We start from the raw sequence: 18,079 nt of genomic DNA, 5'->3' as shown, positions 1-18,079 counted from the left end.
CAATTGCAGGTGGCAGACGCTTGTTGGTGGATTTCTCTTACATGTTTCCTGGAAAATCGGCTGGGTTGAGATCAGCAGCAGTTCAAGGTATAGATGAAAGTGCTGCATAAATAAATGAACCAATGTTAATAGATAATGCTCTGAAGTATTCAGATTAATATCCAGTGAGAGATATATCATTTTACCATATAGTTTGATTATATTCCCATTCCACCTCCCTTAATATTGCAAGAACTCTGAAGCTGAATTTAAAAAAATTAAGACAATTTTTTTACTTGCTTTTGTAATTGGGATGTTTTGTTTTATGTGCAATGTACATAAAAAACAAGTGGAGCTTTGATCATGCCATCATTGCCATCTTGACTCTTTTGACACACCTATCTGTGACTGTTCCCCTACGTTCATTAAATTTATAGTTCGCTGTTTTTATCACATGTGTTGCATGATGTGTGCATGATGTGTGTTCTTCTGCCACTAAAACAGCCATTAACATTGAGTAGATTTCTCAACTCCATAAAAATCTGCTTTTGAATATCAGGTGCTATCTAGAGCCAAAAACAGTAACAACCACAACAACCCGGCTTCTAGAATGTTAACAGGGTTTCAGTCCCTCCATCGAACAAGCTCTTCTCAAGAATTATTAGTTTGGGATATTATTCGAAAGAATACTGGGTTCCCCAGGGAAAGGAAAATCAAGTTTAATATTAAATAACAGAAATTCATCCTGGCCACCTTAGAAACATGAAACTATTTTCAGTGAATTACTCAGATTTTTAAACATTCTGTAGTGCTGCATAGCCAGATGAGGCTGGCCTTTAACGTGAAGGTAGGTAGTAAGAGATTCATACTGATTTCTGTCAGCATTATCATGTTAGTTGTACCTGAGAGGAGGTATGGGTGGGTGAGGTTGGTTATTATATGCAAATAAAACCCTAAATTGTGGTATAATTTCACGCAGCAGATGCTTAACTTCCATTCTCTTACTCTAATGCATTCTGTTTTTAAAAAGCAGCAGCAGCATTGTATGCTACCAGACTTTTATTAACTATCTCATTCATGGAATTTTAGGAGAGGTCTAGACAACCTTTTCTCCCTCTTACAGTGTTTTCACATTTTTCCACTGGGCTTTTGTCACATTTTGTTCCATGAAAAAACCTGCAGTTTGGAGTAGCTGCACAATGCCTTTTGATGGATTATATTCTCGAACCTTTAGTTTCAAAACATCTCGATTCCCATCATTTTGTTCAGTATATGTTTTTAGATTTGGAGCTATGGGTTTTACTCCACTAGATGTCAGTGTAATTTAAGCCAGAGAATTCCCAGTATGATGCCATTGTTCCGGAATAAAAGCATCCATGTTCCATAGATCTGAAAGGAAGAGGATCTTTGTGTACTATAAAAGTCAACATCACCACTTTTGATTAAACCTAAAGACAAACAAGCAGGCAGACAATACATAAGAGGAGTTTTTTCTAAGATTATCAGATGAGCTTCAAAATGGTTTGCAGGCTGTCACTTCTAGTGTTGTGCAAGGCATTCAGTATAGATACTTGAAAAAGTTCACTTCCTATCCGTGTGTTAAAGCAACCCTGTCCACCAAAAAGGTTCATGGGCTTTCAACAGTAGTGGAAGATAGCCTTGAAACAGTTGTGTAAATTTTCCACGAGAGACAGCTGCTTTAACATTTTAAGTAGGGGTGCTTCACTCACACTAACACACTTTGTAATACACCCTGTATGACTGCTCTACACAGGCTTAGTAACTTTTAAATAGTATTCAAAGGCAGCTTCATGTAGAGTGTGTAATAGTAGTCCAACTAGGTGGTTACACAGATTGCTTAGGCTGCTTAGATTTTTATAAGAAAGGAGAATTCTCCATCAGCTAATTGGCTAAATCTGTAAAAAGACACAGTTTGCCCTCTGAGAACTGAGCAGATTTGTATGTATTAATAGAACACCTCAGTGATAAGAATTTTTCTATCTGAGGGAATGTGTCATTAAAACAGACAAAATCACTATCTCCTCATCTTTGAGTCAGCCATTATCAGCCTTTCATATCTGGATTAAGTTTCTGCTTTGAGTCTTCATTCATTCCACAGCTTCAATCCAATATTCAGCTTGCCGAATTTGCTTTGGAGTTTATCACTCAGTGTAACTGAGCAAGTGGACTAATTATTTGGGGCACAGATTTGCTATTTTGTTACTGTAGCACAGAGGTGCCATCATTGGGTTTTTGAGGAGTAAATATGTTCAAATAATTATTGAGCTTAGAAGCTCTCCCACGAGGCATGTACTACAGCCTTTCAGATTCAGACCTGATGAGTGAATTTTATGTAAACAATGTATTGATTTATTCAAAAATGTTGATATCAGTAATGAAGTAAATTATAAGATTTATAATGTAAAGCATTTTATCTTCTTCTGTATTTCTGTCTGATAGTTAACATACTTCCTTCATATTCCTGTCCCAATTTTTTTTCCTGAAGCTTCTGGATAATTCAGTTCAAGAATGAACATAGAAATGTCAAACATAAAGACTGAAACTTAGATAATGCTCAGGTCATGAGTTCTTCCCTCTCTTCAGCCATTTTTGCTATTGCTTTCTTCAAAATATACTTTGCTTTTACTGTAGAGGTACTAACAGTGAGGAATGGTTGAATCTACCACTTTGGAAATCTTTTAGTTTCTCATTTCTGTTTATGTTACATTTAGTTCATTGAAATCAAGATTATTTTACTTGGATGGATATTTCTCTAAACAAATGCAGTTTTAAAAAAAACTAATATTGCATATTTGTAGTAATTTTCGTGCATTTTTGTATACTCTTTCATAACCCACATTTTTATAAATGTTGGTGAACTGCAATGTAAATTTGAGAGAATTATGAATTAAGTTTCAGTTTAATTATCATCTTTTATATTATTAAATTTCTCTGCATTAATTGCAATAACATTCAATAACATTTAAAAAGAACATTTTATAATATTTCACAATTTATATTCTACAAGTGTAGCATGGATTGAAATATCCAAGAGTTGAAAGTTTGCTGTTGACACAGGCATGCTTTTTGAAACTTTTCTTTTCCATTCTGTTCCTCTGATTGAACAGGCTGTGATTCAGACAAAGAGGGCACCTATATAGCAACCTTAAATTGTTTTTAAATGAACTTGGCTTCTAAGCTTATCAACAAAGGAAGTCTGGAATTGTCCTTTATTTGGATACTGATTTTTTTCTGGCTATGCTATTGACTTTTTCATTGAACAGCTACTGGCAAGGTTCCTTGTGAAAAAGTAATAATGGTTAACCCAGGACTGTAGTTTTGATCTGTCATCCCCAAGTCTAACGTGATACGGTTACCCTTCCTATTTGTGTAATATTACATATTTCTTCCTGGCATGTTAAAAATATACAGCCCAGAGCTTCTGCATAGTCGTTATAGCAGACTCTGAGTTTCACCATTGTATGGTTTGGCCCATAACAATAATGACTGCTGCTGAAGCATTTCCTGTAGTTGTAGACATTCTTTTCCAATTCTCTTGGCAGCACAAATTTCGGTTGTTACATCATGGGAACAGCTTTTGTGCTCTTTTCCATTGCTTCTTATGGCCAGAGATTCCTAAAACTTCACACTCTGGTCAGTGATCTCTGTTTCTCCTACAGCGGTCTTGTTCTCAAGCCTTGGTGCTTTATTTTCCTCCCAGCTCAGATGACTCTGCTTACTTTAAAGGGGCATCTGATTTGATGTTACCAACAATGTAATTACTATTGCTAGATTGGTCCTAAAAAACTTTATCTAAATCAATGACCTTAAAAGGGATGATAATATTCAAACTTCTGCTTAGCCTTATCTGACTGTAAATAGAGTAACAAAAGATTCCAGCATATGTTAATTAATAATTTGAACTATAAAGCAGATTTATGCATAACCATTGAATATTTAAGTCATATTGACTTTCAGTAATGGTCAACAATTAAATATCAATCAAATGTTTTCATTTTATTGAAACAATTTGTCCTTCTGAGTATAATATAAAGTATTTTTATACAACATTATTTCTTTTCATACTACCCTTGAATATACATGTTAAGGCATCTTTAAAAAACATGCTATAAGGTCATTTGAATACATCCCTGAACATTCAAAACTCACTCTTTACCCACACACACACACAATAAACCACTGTAAGCTAGTTATCAGAAAATGCAGACACAGATCTATGTGTTGCAGAAGTATTCAGACACCATGTGTACCTTGGATTGCTTTCAACTCTACATATTTTACTCTCATTTGATCAAAGTGATTCTGGCTTGTATTTTTCTTTGGCTGAAATTATTTTTATTCAGGGAAAAAAAGGGATGTCCTCTGAAGTTGTTCATAAACAGAAACTGGTGACATGATAATAAATGAAGGATGATGATGATTATGATTATTTGTTACAGGTCTGAAGTATTGTCATGGCTTCCAGCTTCTGCAGTTTTTGTGGGTATTATTTATTCAGGTTCCAGGGCATTATCCAGATTGGTAAGATATGCAAATAGTATCTAACATGTCTTTTTATTAATGTTTTACTACAAATGTCATACTAAGGTTGAAGTAATTAACATTACAATGGTTAAAGACACATGTAGGACACTCTTTGGAGCAGCATTGTTGGCTGGTGAATTCTGGGAGTTGAAGTCCACACATCTTAAAGTTGCCAAGGTTGAGAACCTTGCTTTGGAGTCTAGAAGCATCTAGAAGTCAGAATAGGGCTTTCTGCACAAGCAGTCAGTAAGTGCCCTCAGTTATTTCCCTGTTCACAGGTTCCTGCAGCTGTGCAATGGTCCATTGTTTCAGGTTGAAATAGTTCTTTTTCCAGCAGTCTGTGTGGTTTGATATACAATATGAACATACTTAAATGTTTTATGAACTCAGAGGGGGAAAAAGAAACCATTGTTAGTTATAGTGAGTATATTTTGCAAGTTGCTGTTTCTCAGTTCAGTTCCTGCTGCCTCTTCAAATAATCAAAACAAATAGCATTACTGCAAAAATCCTTGCTTCAAATTCAGTTGCTAGTCAGGTATACCATGAAGGTTGAACTGGATACTCTACTACTCTGACAATACAGCACAAAACCAGGGCACAGAGTCATGAGAAAAAAACATTTTTCCAGATGTTGCCATCATTCAATGAGAAAAAGCATGACCATTAGATGATTTTATTGTCTAAGACTATTTCAGGTCACAAGAAGATAAACTCCTATATCTGAAAGTAGCAAAAGATGCAAGGCTGAATCTTAAAAACTCATAGAAGTTTTATGAGCATAACATTGTCTTGCATACTTCATCTTGGGTGGCTAGGAATAACATCCAGAAAAGGTCCAAGGTAGGAAATAGTGGAATGAGTGATCCCCTACTGTAGCTCCTGCCCTGCTGATGTTTCACCCCTCTCTTTTTCTTTTGCCAGCTTCAAGCTAGTCATCCAAGCAGGACTTTTGATTTGCTGTTGCTGGCTGTGGCTGTGCACGTAGCTAGGCTGTTTACCTATTTGCTTAACTGTTCCTCTGGGGGGGGGCACCTCCACTCAGATCCAGCAGTGGGCTTTTCTCTACAAGTGGAAAGCTGCCTGCTCTAACCCAGAAGTGGACAATCTATGCTATTCCACATGTTGCTGAACTTCCAACTCTAGCAGCCCTAGGAAACTTAGCCAAAGGTTGGGGATGCTGGGATTTGAGTTCTGTAATAGGACTCAGATATAAGATATTAGGTACATCTTCAGTTTTGCAGCTAAATTCAGTTGCAACTATTTTCTCTTCTCCTGCATGTGAGATGGGAAGGCCCAACACAGCCTAAAATTAATCTTCCCCAAATAAATACAGGAAGACCAGTATGGTCAGTTTTCAGATACTATAATCTATTATTTTCAGCTTTTCTCAATATATGCAGGTAAAAAAATAACCTCTATTTCTGCAATGATAATATTGTATAATATCAAGAAAATGGAAGTATGTATCCTGTAATATGTAATATAAACTTAGCACCAAACAGTGAAACAGGTAATGAGATGGGGATGTTCAGCCAAATCTCTGGATGTGGCTCTTTAAATAAACAGCCTAGTCATCCTATATACAGAATAAACAGTATAATTAGTTATAGTTTATTATGGTCATAGCCAGTATTATAAAAGTTCTTAGGCTTCTGCTGGTATAGGCTTTTGTTATACATAACAGGATAAGAAAAGCCTATACCAGCAGAAATCTAGGAATTCTTAGGGCAAAGTAGTTAACATTTTACAACAGTCAAAGTGCATTCCCTTCCTGTCTTTTCTTTTGCTGACCCAGATCCACTGATAAAGGTCTGGAGAAGTCTGATTGGTGCAAAGCTTTCCATCCCATAATCTTTTCCTTTTCTACTTCCCAATTCTGCAGGACATATCCTGTGTAATCTGACTGCAGCTTTTGAATATGCAGTGGCATGGGTGAATATGAAAGATGCTTTGTTCAGTCCCATATCATTCATAAATCAGTGCCCAAAAGGCTATTGTTGCTGATCCCAAACAGCTTAAAACTGTGGATATAGTTCTATCACTAAATTGGCCAAGTTGATTTTTATTATCCTGTTTGTACTTGAAGTCAGTGGGTGGTCAACATTGGACTGGACTGAAATTCCTGTCCTGCTGTTAATTCCCTAACACCTTAATTCCCCACCTGTAAAAAGATTCAGACCAAGGAGCATCACAAAGGAGATTTCTGCAATTGAAATACCACAGATATTACTCAGAATGCTGCTGTCAGAATTGGGCCTAAGGGCCTGCGTGGGCCTTTGTTTCTCCTTTTTCTAAGAATCGAGGTTTGTAATGAGATGGACACTGTAGATCCTCATCTGGCTGAGATGAATTGATGAGTTGATGGATTTGGAGAGATGAGAACTTAAACTGACTGACCCAACATACTGAATTTCCTTTTCTAAAGACTAAAATGAATAAAAATGATGATCAAAGACAATAAACATCTGGTGAGGGTTAGCTGAGCTGGGCAATCTGGAGCCATTGTTGGCAGGAAAACACATTTCTCTTGGCCATATGAAGAGCCAATAGCATAAAGGAGGTGAAGGTTGTGTGTGTGTAAGTATGTTAATTTGGCTGCAGAAAAGGAAAAAATGTAAATTCTGATGTCAGCTTTCCTAAGATAGCATTATTCTAGTGTTTCCTTTCATTGTGCTCTGGTTCAAGAGACTTGTCCTTGACGGTGGATCTTCCTTCTCTCTCAGCAACAAAAATGGCAACAAGCCCAGCAGTGGAGCTGTGAGCTGTCCCCCCCACCCCCACCCCCTGATTCTGCTGAAAGGCTTGTTATCTGTGTTCCTTGTTCATTTGTTTTCTTTTAATACCAGTTCTTACAAATTCCTAGGTCTTCAGAAAGAAACTGCTCTGTAGCTGCTATCTCTTAGATTTACTCAGTCCTGGCTGTGTTTCATTTCTTCAGTTAACTTAAAAAAAGAACAAATAAATTGTCCATTGAAAATACTAGCTAGACTCAAAATATTGGGAAACACTTGAAAGAGACCTCATATCTAAAAAGATTTCTTATAATTTGTCTAGACCAGTGTTTCTCAATCTTGGCAACTTTAAGATGTCTGGACTTTAACTCCCAGAATTCCCCAGCCAGCCATCTTAAAGTTGCCAAGCTTGAGAAACACTGGTCTAGACATTCAATATTCCAAACTTCCCACATCATTTCCATTCCATTTTTGGAATAAGAAAATGAGTTAACAGGGTAAGTCTGCAGTACTGTATATAATTCTCGCCCTCTGTTTCAATGGCTCAGGCTATGAATGCCCTTGTTCATATAGTCAAAACAATGCCATCTCCTTCAAAGATGGAGGCATAGCCAGGTTGGGAAACTTGATTGTTTACACAACCAAAGCATGTTAAGTGACCCTTGAAGGTTGATAGACTGGGTGGAGGGAGAATAAATGAATCTGAATTGGGGAACATTCTGCCCTGCAACCTTTTTCTTGCAAGTCTCACTTTTAGGTATATGAGGATTACTTTCAAGGAAATTCAGCTATTCTCTCAGTGATGACCATCATAGTGCCAAGGCTCAGGATGCTTGAATATTACTGCTACCAGAAGTGGTCTGAGAATAGCAAAAAAAAAAAAAAAGGGAGGCTTCTCCACTTGGTCACCTTACTTTATAAGAACCATTTAAATGAAATTTTGATCTGGGAAACAGAAGAAAGAAGACCCTCAAGACTTGCAGTGCATTTCATTGTGTTCAGCTAGGGGCCCATCTGTACACCCTGGATATTAGTAAGGGAGTGAGCCAACCAGCCACGAGTAGAAGGGTAGGGGGAGATATGTGTGCTAAATCGGCCCCCTGTCCTAATTGGCTGTGGACCCTGGACCTGCATCTGGAGGCATCACTTTCCTTCCATTGATTGTAACCACTGCCATTTTTCATCACATCAGAGATATCCCTTGCTGTTACCTGTGAGTTAGTTCTGAGCATCGGCAGTGTGAGGAAACTGAAGGAAGACTTCTGAGAGGTCCTTTCAAATGTCTGCTTTTTAGTACCATCAGATGGGCGGATGGTGATGGGCAGCATGATTGAGAGGGTCTGCAATGCTAACTCTGTTGGTCCCATTTTCTTTCCTGGCAGCCAATTCCTATCTTTCTTACCTTACACAATGCTGCAGATGTTCCATTTTATGGAGTGGAAGCATCAGTGCAGAAAGAGGTATGGAGAACTAATGCTTTGTGAGATGGGTGTCTATATAAATTAGACAAATAAAATAAATAAATAGTCTATATATCAGGATTCCTAGTCCCTTTGTTAACTATATTTTCTTAGGCTAAATATTTCAGATATTAATCTTAATGCATGCACACACATTAAATGAAATTAATTTGCATTTCAAATAATTTAATTCTGCTAGGGGATGGTATATTTAAAGTAAATCTTTGGGGGTATATGGGAGAGAGATGGGGGGAACATGTGAGGGGAAAACTGCATGACAAGGAGTATTACTCTGAAGATTCATAAGAAGTGGGTTTTGTCAAAGCAAAGCTTGTTTTGAGGAGGCCTTGGGTTGAATCTACAGGAGTTGTATTTTAATGATGGCACTGCCTTATTCTCAAGTGCTTCTTGATATCGCCCACTCCCCTTTTCTTATTGGAGCCCTTTCTGCTGCCCACTCTAGAGTTTCCCAAACCAGGAGGGCCACTTTTTATGGTGGGGGTTTTGCTAGCCAGGTAAGCATGGCCAGCAAAAATCCATCTGCCTCCCTTGGGTAAGTGAAAAAGCACATGATTGAAGTTAGACCATCACTAGTCCCAGAATGATTTTGGTGGGATCTTAATTTAGCTTCCTGATTCTGGATCTGTTCCTTACTCAAAAGTGGGGTGTTGTGCTGCCTTTAACTATAGGCCTTGGACATTTTCTTTATCTACAGTAGCTTGTTTCCTTTTGTGCAGCCTTCTCCTGATGTATTTGGCTACAGTCTCATCACACCAACCAGTATGTAGGTTGGCTGGGAGTGATAAGAATTGTGGTAGACATCTATGAAGAACAAAAGGTTGGGGAAAGGTACTATGGAAGAAAGACACCTATTACTCTTTCAGTCATCTACATATTTTCTGACCAGAAATGGAGTCACTAGTGGAAATAAGAGATCAGATATACATCCGTGAAAAACAATCTTCCCACAGACTGGTTAGTACTTGGATAGGAGACCACCAAGAAGGGCTGTAGGCTTGCCTGGGAAGTTGAAAAAACATCCAGGAAGAAGCCAATGGCAACTACTTCTATGCACTACTACATGGACCTTGATTCAAGGAAGTCATCTTTTTTCATCTGTCCAGCATCCTGAGAAATTGTTCCATTTTTGGAATCAATATTGACCAACTTAGAACAATCATATTTCTCTTTTTCATAATAATTCCTAAAATCTCTGAAGAAACTGTACATAAAATCACTAGGAAGTAGTTACCAAATCTTGCTGAAGATGTTTGAGCTGGATTTGATGTCCACAACCCACATTTTAGTATAAATGCAAATCACTATGTATATTTGGACATTTTATAATGTTTAATACTGATAATTATTTGCAAGTGAAATATGTGTTGCAGAAATACAAACATTTAAAGTATTTTATGTTCCATCTGCTAAACATTCCAATACCACAGTGTGGGATAGATAATCTTTGCAGGGGCATACATTATCTTTTGTTTATTTTGGGCAGCTGATGATAGAAAGTTTGCTACCAAAATTTGGAATTATGATATATAGGATCTCTAGAGATTATTTTAAATGTTCATGGGATATATATGATCTATAAACAACTGGATGCCCACCCCAGTATACTGATGAGAATGCTAAGTAAGGATTACTTAGCTTTTCAGGATACTACAACCTGAAATCTGTAGTCAACGGGTGACCTTTGGATTAGTTACTCCCACAGCTTAGCACGTGTTCCTGGTTGTAGGGTAAATTAAGTTTTGTATTTCTATTACTGAAGTCACATTTAATTGAAATCCCATAGAAAACAGGTGACATTCAAATGCATGATAAGGTAGTTTTCTTTCATTAATCATGCTTTGGATGGGAGGTCTTTAATCACGTTATTGTATTTTTTTTCTTCTTAACAACAGACTTCCGCCCTAAAACTCTGCAGGTAAGTTTCCAATGTTTGTCCAATGTGCAAATATATGGAACTCCACAGAGATGGTAACTGAACAGTTGATCCTCTATTTAACAAAGAGTTATGGGGGTCCATCATATATCATACAGGTAGGTTGTGATTAGTGTGAGTTTGAATAATGCGATACTCAATTTAGTGCAAATTGCAAATTGATACAAGGTTGCATTTAATGCAACCCAAAATTCAGTTAATGTGAGACTAATACGTGCACAGTTGAGGCGAGCACAAGCACAGCTGAGGTTGGAGGTTTAGACACAGCTCATCTTTGTGTGTGCAAAATGGAGAAAAGGAAGATTTCATCAGAGGAAAACAGTACAAGTTTAAAAAAGAAGAGGCTTATTATATTAGAGCAAAAATTTAATGTGATTGAATGTCATGAACATGGTGATAGCAATGCTAAAATAGTACGAGATGTTGGAATGCCTGAATCTATGATAGATTTTTTAAAAATTTTGCTTTCTATAACTACTCTGTGACTTAAAATATAAGTATATATTTTTATTCTTTACTGTAATATTTTGTTAATATACATATAAAAATTATGTTTAAATTTTTTCATTACCTATTTCCGTTGAGCTGGAACTAATTACCATATTTTCCATAGAAATATCACTTTGAATAGTGTGAATTCGAATAATGCAACTATTTTTGTGGGATTCATTAACTGCACTAATCGAGACCTACCTGTATGTAGGTTGCAATGTAGGTTGTATTTACACTTAGTTAAACCTAAATCCTGTTCAAACCTGTGACCAATGTACATAGTGTTTATAATTAAAAATATGATTCTTTAAAATATGATTGTTTCAGAAAAACCTTTTCAAGGATTATAGTTGGGCTTAAATTTGCATTTGTATTTGTCAAGAATTGATAGGGTGGTTTAGTAATAAAGTTTCTATTCTCTGATTATATTTAAGTAGGGAAAAAATTTTTCAAACAACCTTGGCAATAAGGCTATTGTTCCCAGGCACACAAAAGCATAAAAAACTATTATATAAATATAGTGGAGGGAAAAAAAAACCTTCTGGAAACAGGAAACAGCTTTTATACTTGCTCTGTAAAGAAGTTCAAACTAATACTTCGTTAGGCTTCCCCAACTTTTTGGCCTATAGGAGTTGATTACATTCCAGTTATTATTTGCCACTATAGCAAATGTCATGCCAGGTAGAAATTATAGGAGTTCTACCTCATTTATCAAGAGAACAGCAGGTTGGAGAAAGCTCATTTAAGAAACATTTGAGAATTCATTTTATTAGGACTCTGTATATTTATATATTTTCCTTGGTACAATTAAAATTGAAAGCAATTTCAGGGAGGTTATTTGCCTGTGGGAATTGGTGTGAAGGAATGAATTACATTTTTCCGGATGTGTGAAGGCCCTGATTTCTCAGGAGCTCCTTAGGAAAATGCACCAGAAATTCCAGTCCTATGTATGATGTTGATGGCCCCTGTTGTTCCTGCAAGGAATATGCATGGGCCAACACGGGGAGCCATAACTCTGTTATATCACTGGGCCATATCCTGTTTTAGGATCACTGGACCCCTCTTCCTAACACCGATTTTGTAAGCTGGGGCAATCCATATCTGCATTCAGGGGCCCAGATATGGATTGTGTTGTCTTCCCAGCTAACCTGCAGCAGTTCCTTTTCCTTGCATCATTACCTGGAGCAATTCACTCTGGAAAAAAAGTCTTCCAACTGTACTTCTCAGTTACATCCCAGTTATGGTACTGTATGTTCAGTGAGCATAGGTGCTGACATATGTATTGCATAATCCAGAAAAAAATTGCAAGAGGATAAGGAAATAGGGGCATACAGGGAGCGTGTGTGAGAAAGAAGAGTTATTGTCAAGACAGTATTTAAATATCTGGCCTAGTATTCTTTCTTACTTTAAAGACCTATATAATGATAGGGAATAAACAAATAGTATTAAATCTGTACCGCTCTTTTCAGCCATCTTTCAAATACAACTTTCCCCAGATACCATTCAGTACATAATAAGATCATCCTAAAACAAACATCAGAGCTAACATTAAAATAAAATTTTATTTATTTATTTATTTACCGGAGGGACTCTGGGCGGTTTACAACAAGATGCTCATTAAAACAATAAATATATAAAATGGATTATAAAATTACATATCACTAATAAATATAAATAAGAGCAAAGTCCAGGTGGATATGATCTCGTTCAGTCTTTGCATGGAAGGGGTACTTCAAGGCACTAGCCAGCCCCAGGCATGACTATTCTCCCCACCCACGCCAGCTGGCAGAGCCAGGTCTTCAAGTTCCTCCAAAAGGCCAGAAGTGATGGGGCTAACCTCACCTCCAGGGGCAAGATGTTCCAGAGAGCAGGTGCTACTGCATAGAAGGCCCGCCTCCTGGACCCCGCCAGACAGAATTCTCTTACTGACGGGGTCCCCAGCATGCCCCCTCTGCATGATTGGGTGGGACAGGTTGATGTAACAGGGAAGAGGTGGTCCCTCAGGTAGCCTGGCCCCATGCCATGTAGGGCTTTAAAGGTGATAACCAACACCTTGAATTGGACCCAGAAGCAAACCGGTACCCAATGCAGCTTGCACAGCAAAGGTGTTATATGCGCCTTTTTGGGGGTGCCAAAAGTAACCCACACGGCTGCATTCTGGACCAGCTGAAGCTTCCAGATACTCTTCAAGGGTAGTCCCATGTAGAGCGCGTGGCAGTAGTCAATATGGGAGATAACAAGGCCATGAGTGACCATTCAAAGGGCTTCCCGATCCAGGAAAAGGCATAACTGATGCACAACACGAAGCTGCGCAAAGGCCCTTCTGGCCATGGCTGCCACCTGTTCTTCGAGCAGGAGCCATGAGTCCAAGAGGACCCCCAAGTTAAGCACCAAGTCTGTCTGGGGCAGTGCAACCCCATCCAGAACCAAAGATGACAAAGTCCTGGATACAGAAGAGCCATTAACCCACAGCCACTCTGTCTTACCAGGGTTTGGCTGAGCCTGTTGTTCCCCATCCAGACCCCCACAGCCTCCAGGCACCTGGAGAGGATGGTCACGGCATCACTTACTTCCCCTGGGATGGAGATATATAATTGAGTATCATCTGCATATTGATGATACCTCATCCCATGGTGACGGATGATCTCACTCAGTGGTTTCATGTAGATGTTGAATAGGAGAGGAGAAAGAACCGAGCCCTGTGGCACCCCATAATGGAGGGGTTGAGGGTCAGATCTCTCTATCACCACCGATTGGTGTGATATATAAGAACTATAAGTAGTTAGTATAAGAACTATGGTAGGTAGAGGAGGAGTAAAATAATTTCATTTTAAAATAGGTCATTCTATCAAACAATCTAAAATTAGGGTTGTTTAAGAGCAGTATTTATTAATAACATGATTAATCTAGTATCTTGTTTTCAGAGTGATGCTGAATGAGAAAACAGGCATATAATCATATATCTCAGTGGGGGAAATACTTATAGAAACATGGGGCCATTAATAATGATTGATTGATTGATTGATTATGTGCCATCAACTCCTTTTCAACTCCTAGCGACCACATAGACAGATTTACTCCATGATGATCTCTCTCTAACCTGGTCTTTCAGGTCTTCCAACACTGCACTCATCCACGCTGTAACTGAGTCTGTCCACCTTGCTGCTGTTCTTCCTCTTCTTTCCTTTCCTTTTACCTTTCCCAGCATTAGAGCCTTTTCCAGAGAGCTAAGTCTTTGCATAATGTGTTCCAGGTAGGATAATTTGATCCCGGTCATTTGTTCCTCAAGTGAGAACTCTGGGTCGATTTGTTCAATGATTCATTGGTTTGTTTTCTTTGCTGTCCACGATATTCTCAGGAGTCTTCTCCAACACCAAAGTTCAAAGTTGTCAATAGTCTTCCTACCCTGCTTTTTCAAAGCAGCTTTTGTTTTCATATTTTAATAATAATACACAATAATAAATATGAGACTGAAGCCAGGCTGATTAGATTATCACATTAGCATCTGGCTCAAATCCCTGATCAGCCATGGAGCCCTCTGGGGACTTTGGACCAGATACTGTTTCACAGTATTATTATGAGAATAAAAAAAGGGGCAGGGATGATATGTATGCTTTCTGCTCTTGTTGGGGTTAAGAATGAGAAACGTTAACATCAATAATATAATTATTTTTAACCACAGTGTGAAATAGAAATGTATAATTTCTCGGAATCTCTGGCACTAAGTGGCAGTCACGTGGCCTTTTCCCCTTTAATTGCAGAGTGCTAATTCTTCTGGTGGCAGCAGTGGGGCTTCCTTTCTATGACCCACAGGTTAGTTGTTTTCAAACAAATCCTGAACTTGCTGTGAAAAGCACAGCTCTGTTGAAAGAGATGCCTGGAATACTGATAGAATGAACTTCACCAAATGGTTTGAACTCAGCAGTATTCCCCATGCTGGCTGGAGAATTCTGGGAGTTGAAGTCCACACATCTTAAATTTGCTAAGGCTGGGAAACACTGCCCTAGAGCATGATGGTTCATTCACCATTTAAACAGAGGTCACCTTCTAGGGACAACAACTAAATCCATAGAAGAGGACTTCACAGCAATTCATTAAACTTAGCCCACCGCATTTCAGGTGTGCTGTAGAACAAAGCAAGTCAACAAAAAGCAAATACATTTGTGGCCCCTTAAAGGCTAATAAATTTATTATTGCATATTGCAATAATAACTTCAGCAGTACATACAATGTTATTTTCCTGGGACATTTTAAACTCCTTGTTTCTGATTCACTGTATATAAAAATGCATGTATTTTATACCCCTGCCCCAAGTTGGATGCATTTTAATATAGTATTCCTCAGGACCTCTTTTTTTTTACATCTTTCCATAATTTGAACGGTGTGCCAAAATCAGTCTTGCACTTTCTCAAAAGTTTTCGTTCTCTGTGAAAGAGGGGCTTTTTCCCCTACCTCATTCTCAGACTGCATGAGAATTTCTTTAGAATGACTTTTAGGAGTATTTTGAGCTTGCTTATTGGTTGAGGCAGCCAAAGATGCAATTGCTGGTGTAAAGACTTGTTATGCACCTTTCCCACACTGTAAAGCTTCTGAGGCTGCCCTTGTTTCTCAGTCTGAATGAGCCTTGGGGGGAAATTCTCTTCTTTTGAAATGCGGGAAGCTGCAAACAGTGCAGACCACTGGAAAGAGGATTGTACAGTGAAAGGAGGCTGTAGGCACACACCACGTGGCCATCTCATAACTAAGAAAGAACGTTTACTTAGAGAACTTCTCACAGACAAAACCTTCCCCTTGAAATAAATGTTGAAAACAAATCTTCTGTTGCTAAATTAAACTGGTAGAAAAAATGCACAAGCACTTTCTGTTTGGCACTCAATAATTTTAGAAGGTACACAGCCTGAGCGTGCTTATTCCCAACAGCTTTTTTCAGAGGAGCTAATGACAAAACTAGAGGGAATGGCATGACCATTTTGTTCCATATCAGCCTGCCTCTGCTCCAGGGAGGCTTTCCTGCGTAGCCTATCAACATCAGATTTAGGTTTGCCTGGAAAGAGGGAGGGGGCTGCCTAACCCCCTCCCCAGAGAGGCCCTTGGTGCCTTTGAAATCATTATATGCCCTGTGCGGAAGGCTTTCTGCTTCCATGGGCATCCTGTCTGCATCCTGCTAAATTGTTCCCAAGGATAACAGGCATTCTAAATGGTGTTTTAATTTTTTTCCTTGACATTTGGTTGTGTTAGAAAAATTTCTAACAGAAAGGGAGACGCAACATATTTTTAATTAGATAAAATAGAAGTAAAACTTTAGATCAATCTTGGCATGGAAGAATTTACCACCCTGTGTCCTGATGTACTATGTCCCCCAAACAATCTTTCTCTATCAGTACGTTGATTTCTTTCTTTAAATTTCCAACTCTCTGTTAATTGCTTTTTCTATATAATTGGATATGAAAGCCATAAGATTGTTGCTATGGGGAGGGAAACTGTTCAGAAAGAGTAATACATTTCACTGAAAGTGATGCAGATTTCTAAGATACTTTATTTATTAATTAGAGTATTCCTTACTGCAACAGTTATATTTTGAAACAAGTTATGAAGGATCTGTTTATCTTTCTGGACTTTGATGTTTTATTTTGCAGTTTGATACAGATGGCTATTTTTGGGCCCTCATACACTTACTATGTGTTGGTAAGTTTTTAATAAATTAGAGAAGAAGTAATTAAACTTTCTAGCCTATGTGTAGCTCCTCTTTGCTTTAGTAGGGTTGTGGATTGAGAGTTTCAGTTTTCTGTCTTAATATCTGACGACTTACATAAGCAGAGTCTCTGTTACTTTCTCTTGGAATGGAAAATTGTACTATACGTCCTCTCCAAAGGCCCATGTATGAATCCAACTTTACACTGTATTATGTAGCATTATGAAAATGGAAAAGTAAATTAATAATGGAAGATCAAGCTCTCCAAATGGTTTGGAGAGATCACAGCACTGAAAAGAGTAAACTTAGAAAAAGAAATTTAATCTGTACTAGAAAGGAAAAATGACTGTTATAGAATGCAACCCCAGCACAAATAGCTTTGATGCTGTAGAAGGGTTAGATTTTTATAAGGGCAAGTAGATCTTTAACCAAAATAATTCATTAGCTGTACCAGATGAAAAATGTATTATGACTCCAACTTCATGTTTTTTATTTCACAGGGGCTTACAAAGTATTTCACAAGTTGTGGAAACCAAATTCTCTAAGGTGATCTATATTTTATATAGAAATTCTATCAAGGAGAAGCCTTAATAACTCTACAGATCAGAGAAGTACTGGGGTTCTCTGAGTACATCCCTACATGAAAAAGTTTTTGATGTTCTTTAGCTGAAAATTGAATCTCAGTCATTTCTTCTTTTTCACAGAGTCCAGCAGCAGGACATTTATGGGGAAATTGTTAGCTGGTCTGGATAAGGAAAAAAGTATTATATTCTTTAGCTCTTGATATATTTCACATAAAGGATTAATAAGAAGACAGAAGGAAGAAATTAATGGTTGCCCCATGCAGGTGTAGGCTAACCTTCCATAGCCTGATACCCTTGAGATGTGTTGGAACTAAAGTTCCGAGAATTCCTAGCCAGCATATACAGTAGCAGTTGAAAATTCTGGAAGTTACTCTCAGTCCCAACACATTTAGAAAAACCTGGTTTGAAAGAATAGCATAGGCAGAAACAGATGTAATGAATGGAAATATTGCTCAGTAGAAGATTCTTACCACCCAACATGGTAATTAAACAGTCTCTAGAATACAAACAGGATGAGTAGATTTATTTATGTATAAAATTTATTGATTGCCTCAGTCCTCAGGGACTCCAGGCAGTGTACAAGTCTAAAATATAATAACAAATTGATATATAGTTTGATGAAAAACAGTAACAACCATTCT

The 18,079-nt window shown here is 37.9% G+C and overlaps 1 protein-coding gene across 1 annotated transcript in view; it reads left to right on the top strand.

Moving 5' to 3' along the window:
* The window catches only part of TMEM241 (transmembrane protein 241), a 46,084-nt gene that overhangs the window by 4,863 nt on the left and 23,142 nt on the right, over window positions 1-18,079 (top strand). Inside the window, exons 3-9 of the mRNA XM_063299187.1 lie at window positions 10-87; window positions 4,440-4,521; window positions 8,639-8,716; window positions 10,630-10,652; window positions 14,924-14,975; window positions 16,799-16,847; window positions 17,355-17,400. Coding sequence (XP_063155257.1) covers window positions 10-87; window positions 4,440-4,521; window positions 8,639-8,716; window positions 10,630-10,652; window positions 14,924-14,975; window positions 16,799-16,847; window positions 17,355-17,400 — 408 coding nt within the window. The remainder of the gene's footprint in view (window positions 1-9; window positions 88-4,439; window positions 4,522-8,638; window positions 8,717-10,629; window positions 10,653-14,923; window positions 14,976-16,798; window positions 16,848-17,354; window positions 17,401-18,079) is intronic.

The sequence above is a fragment of the Candoia aspera genome, chromosome 3 (genome assembly GCF_035149785.1).
Source record: "Candoia aspera isolate rCanAsp1 chromosome 3, rCanAsp1.hap2, whole genome shotgun sequence".
In the NCBI taxonomy this organism is placed as follows: Eukaryota; Metazoa; Chordata; class Lepidosauria; order Squamata; family Boidae; genus Candoia; species Candoia aspera.
The sequence above is the reverse complement of the archived record's forward strand: the minus strand, read 5'-3'. Positions and strand labels throughout refer to the sequence as shown.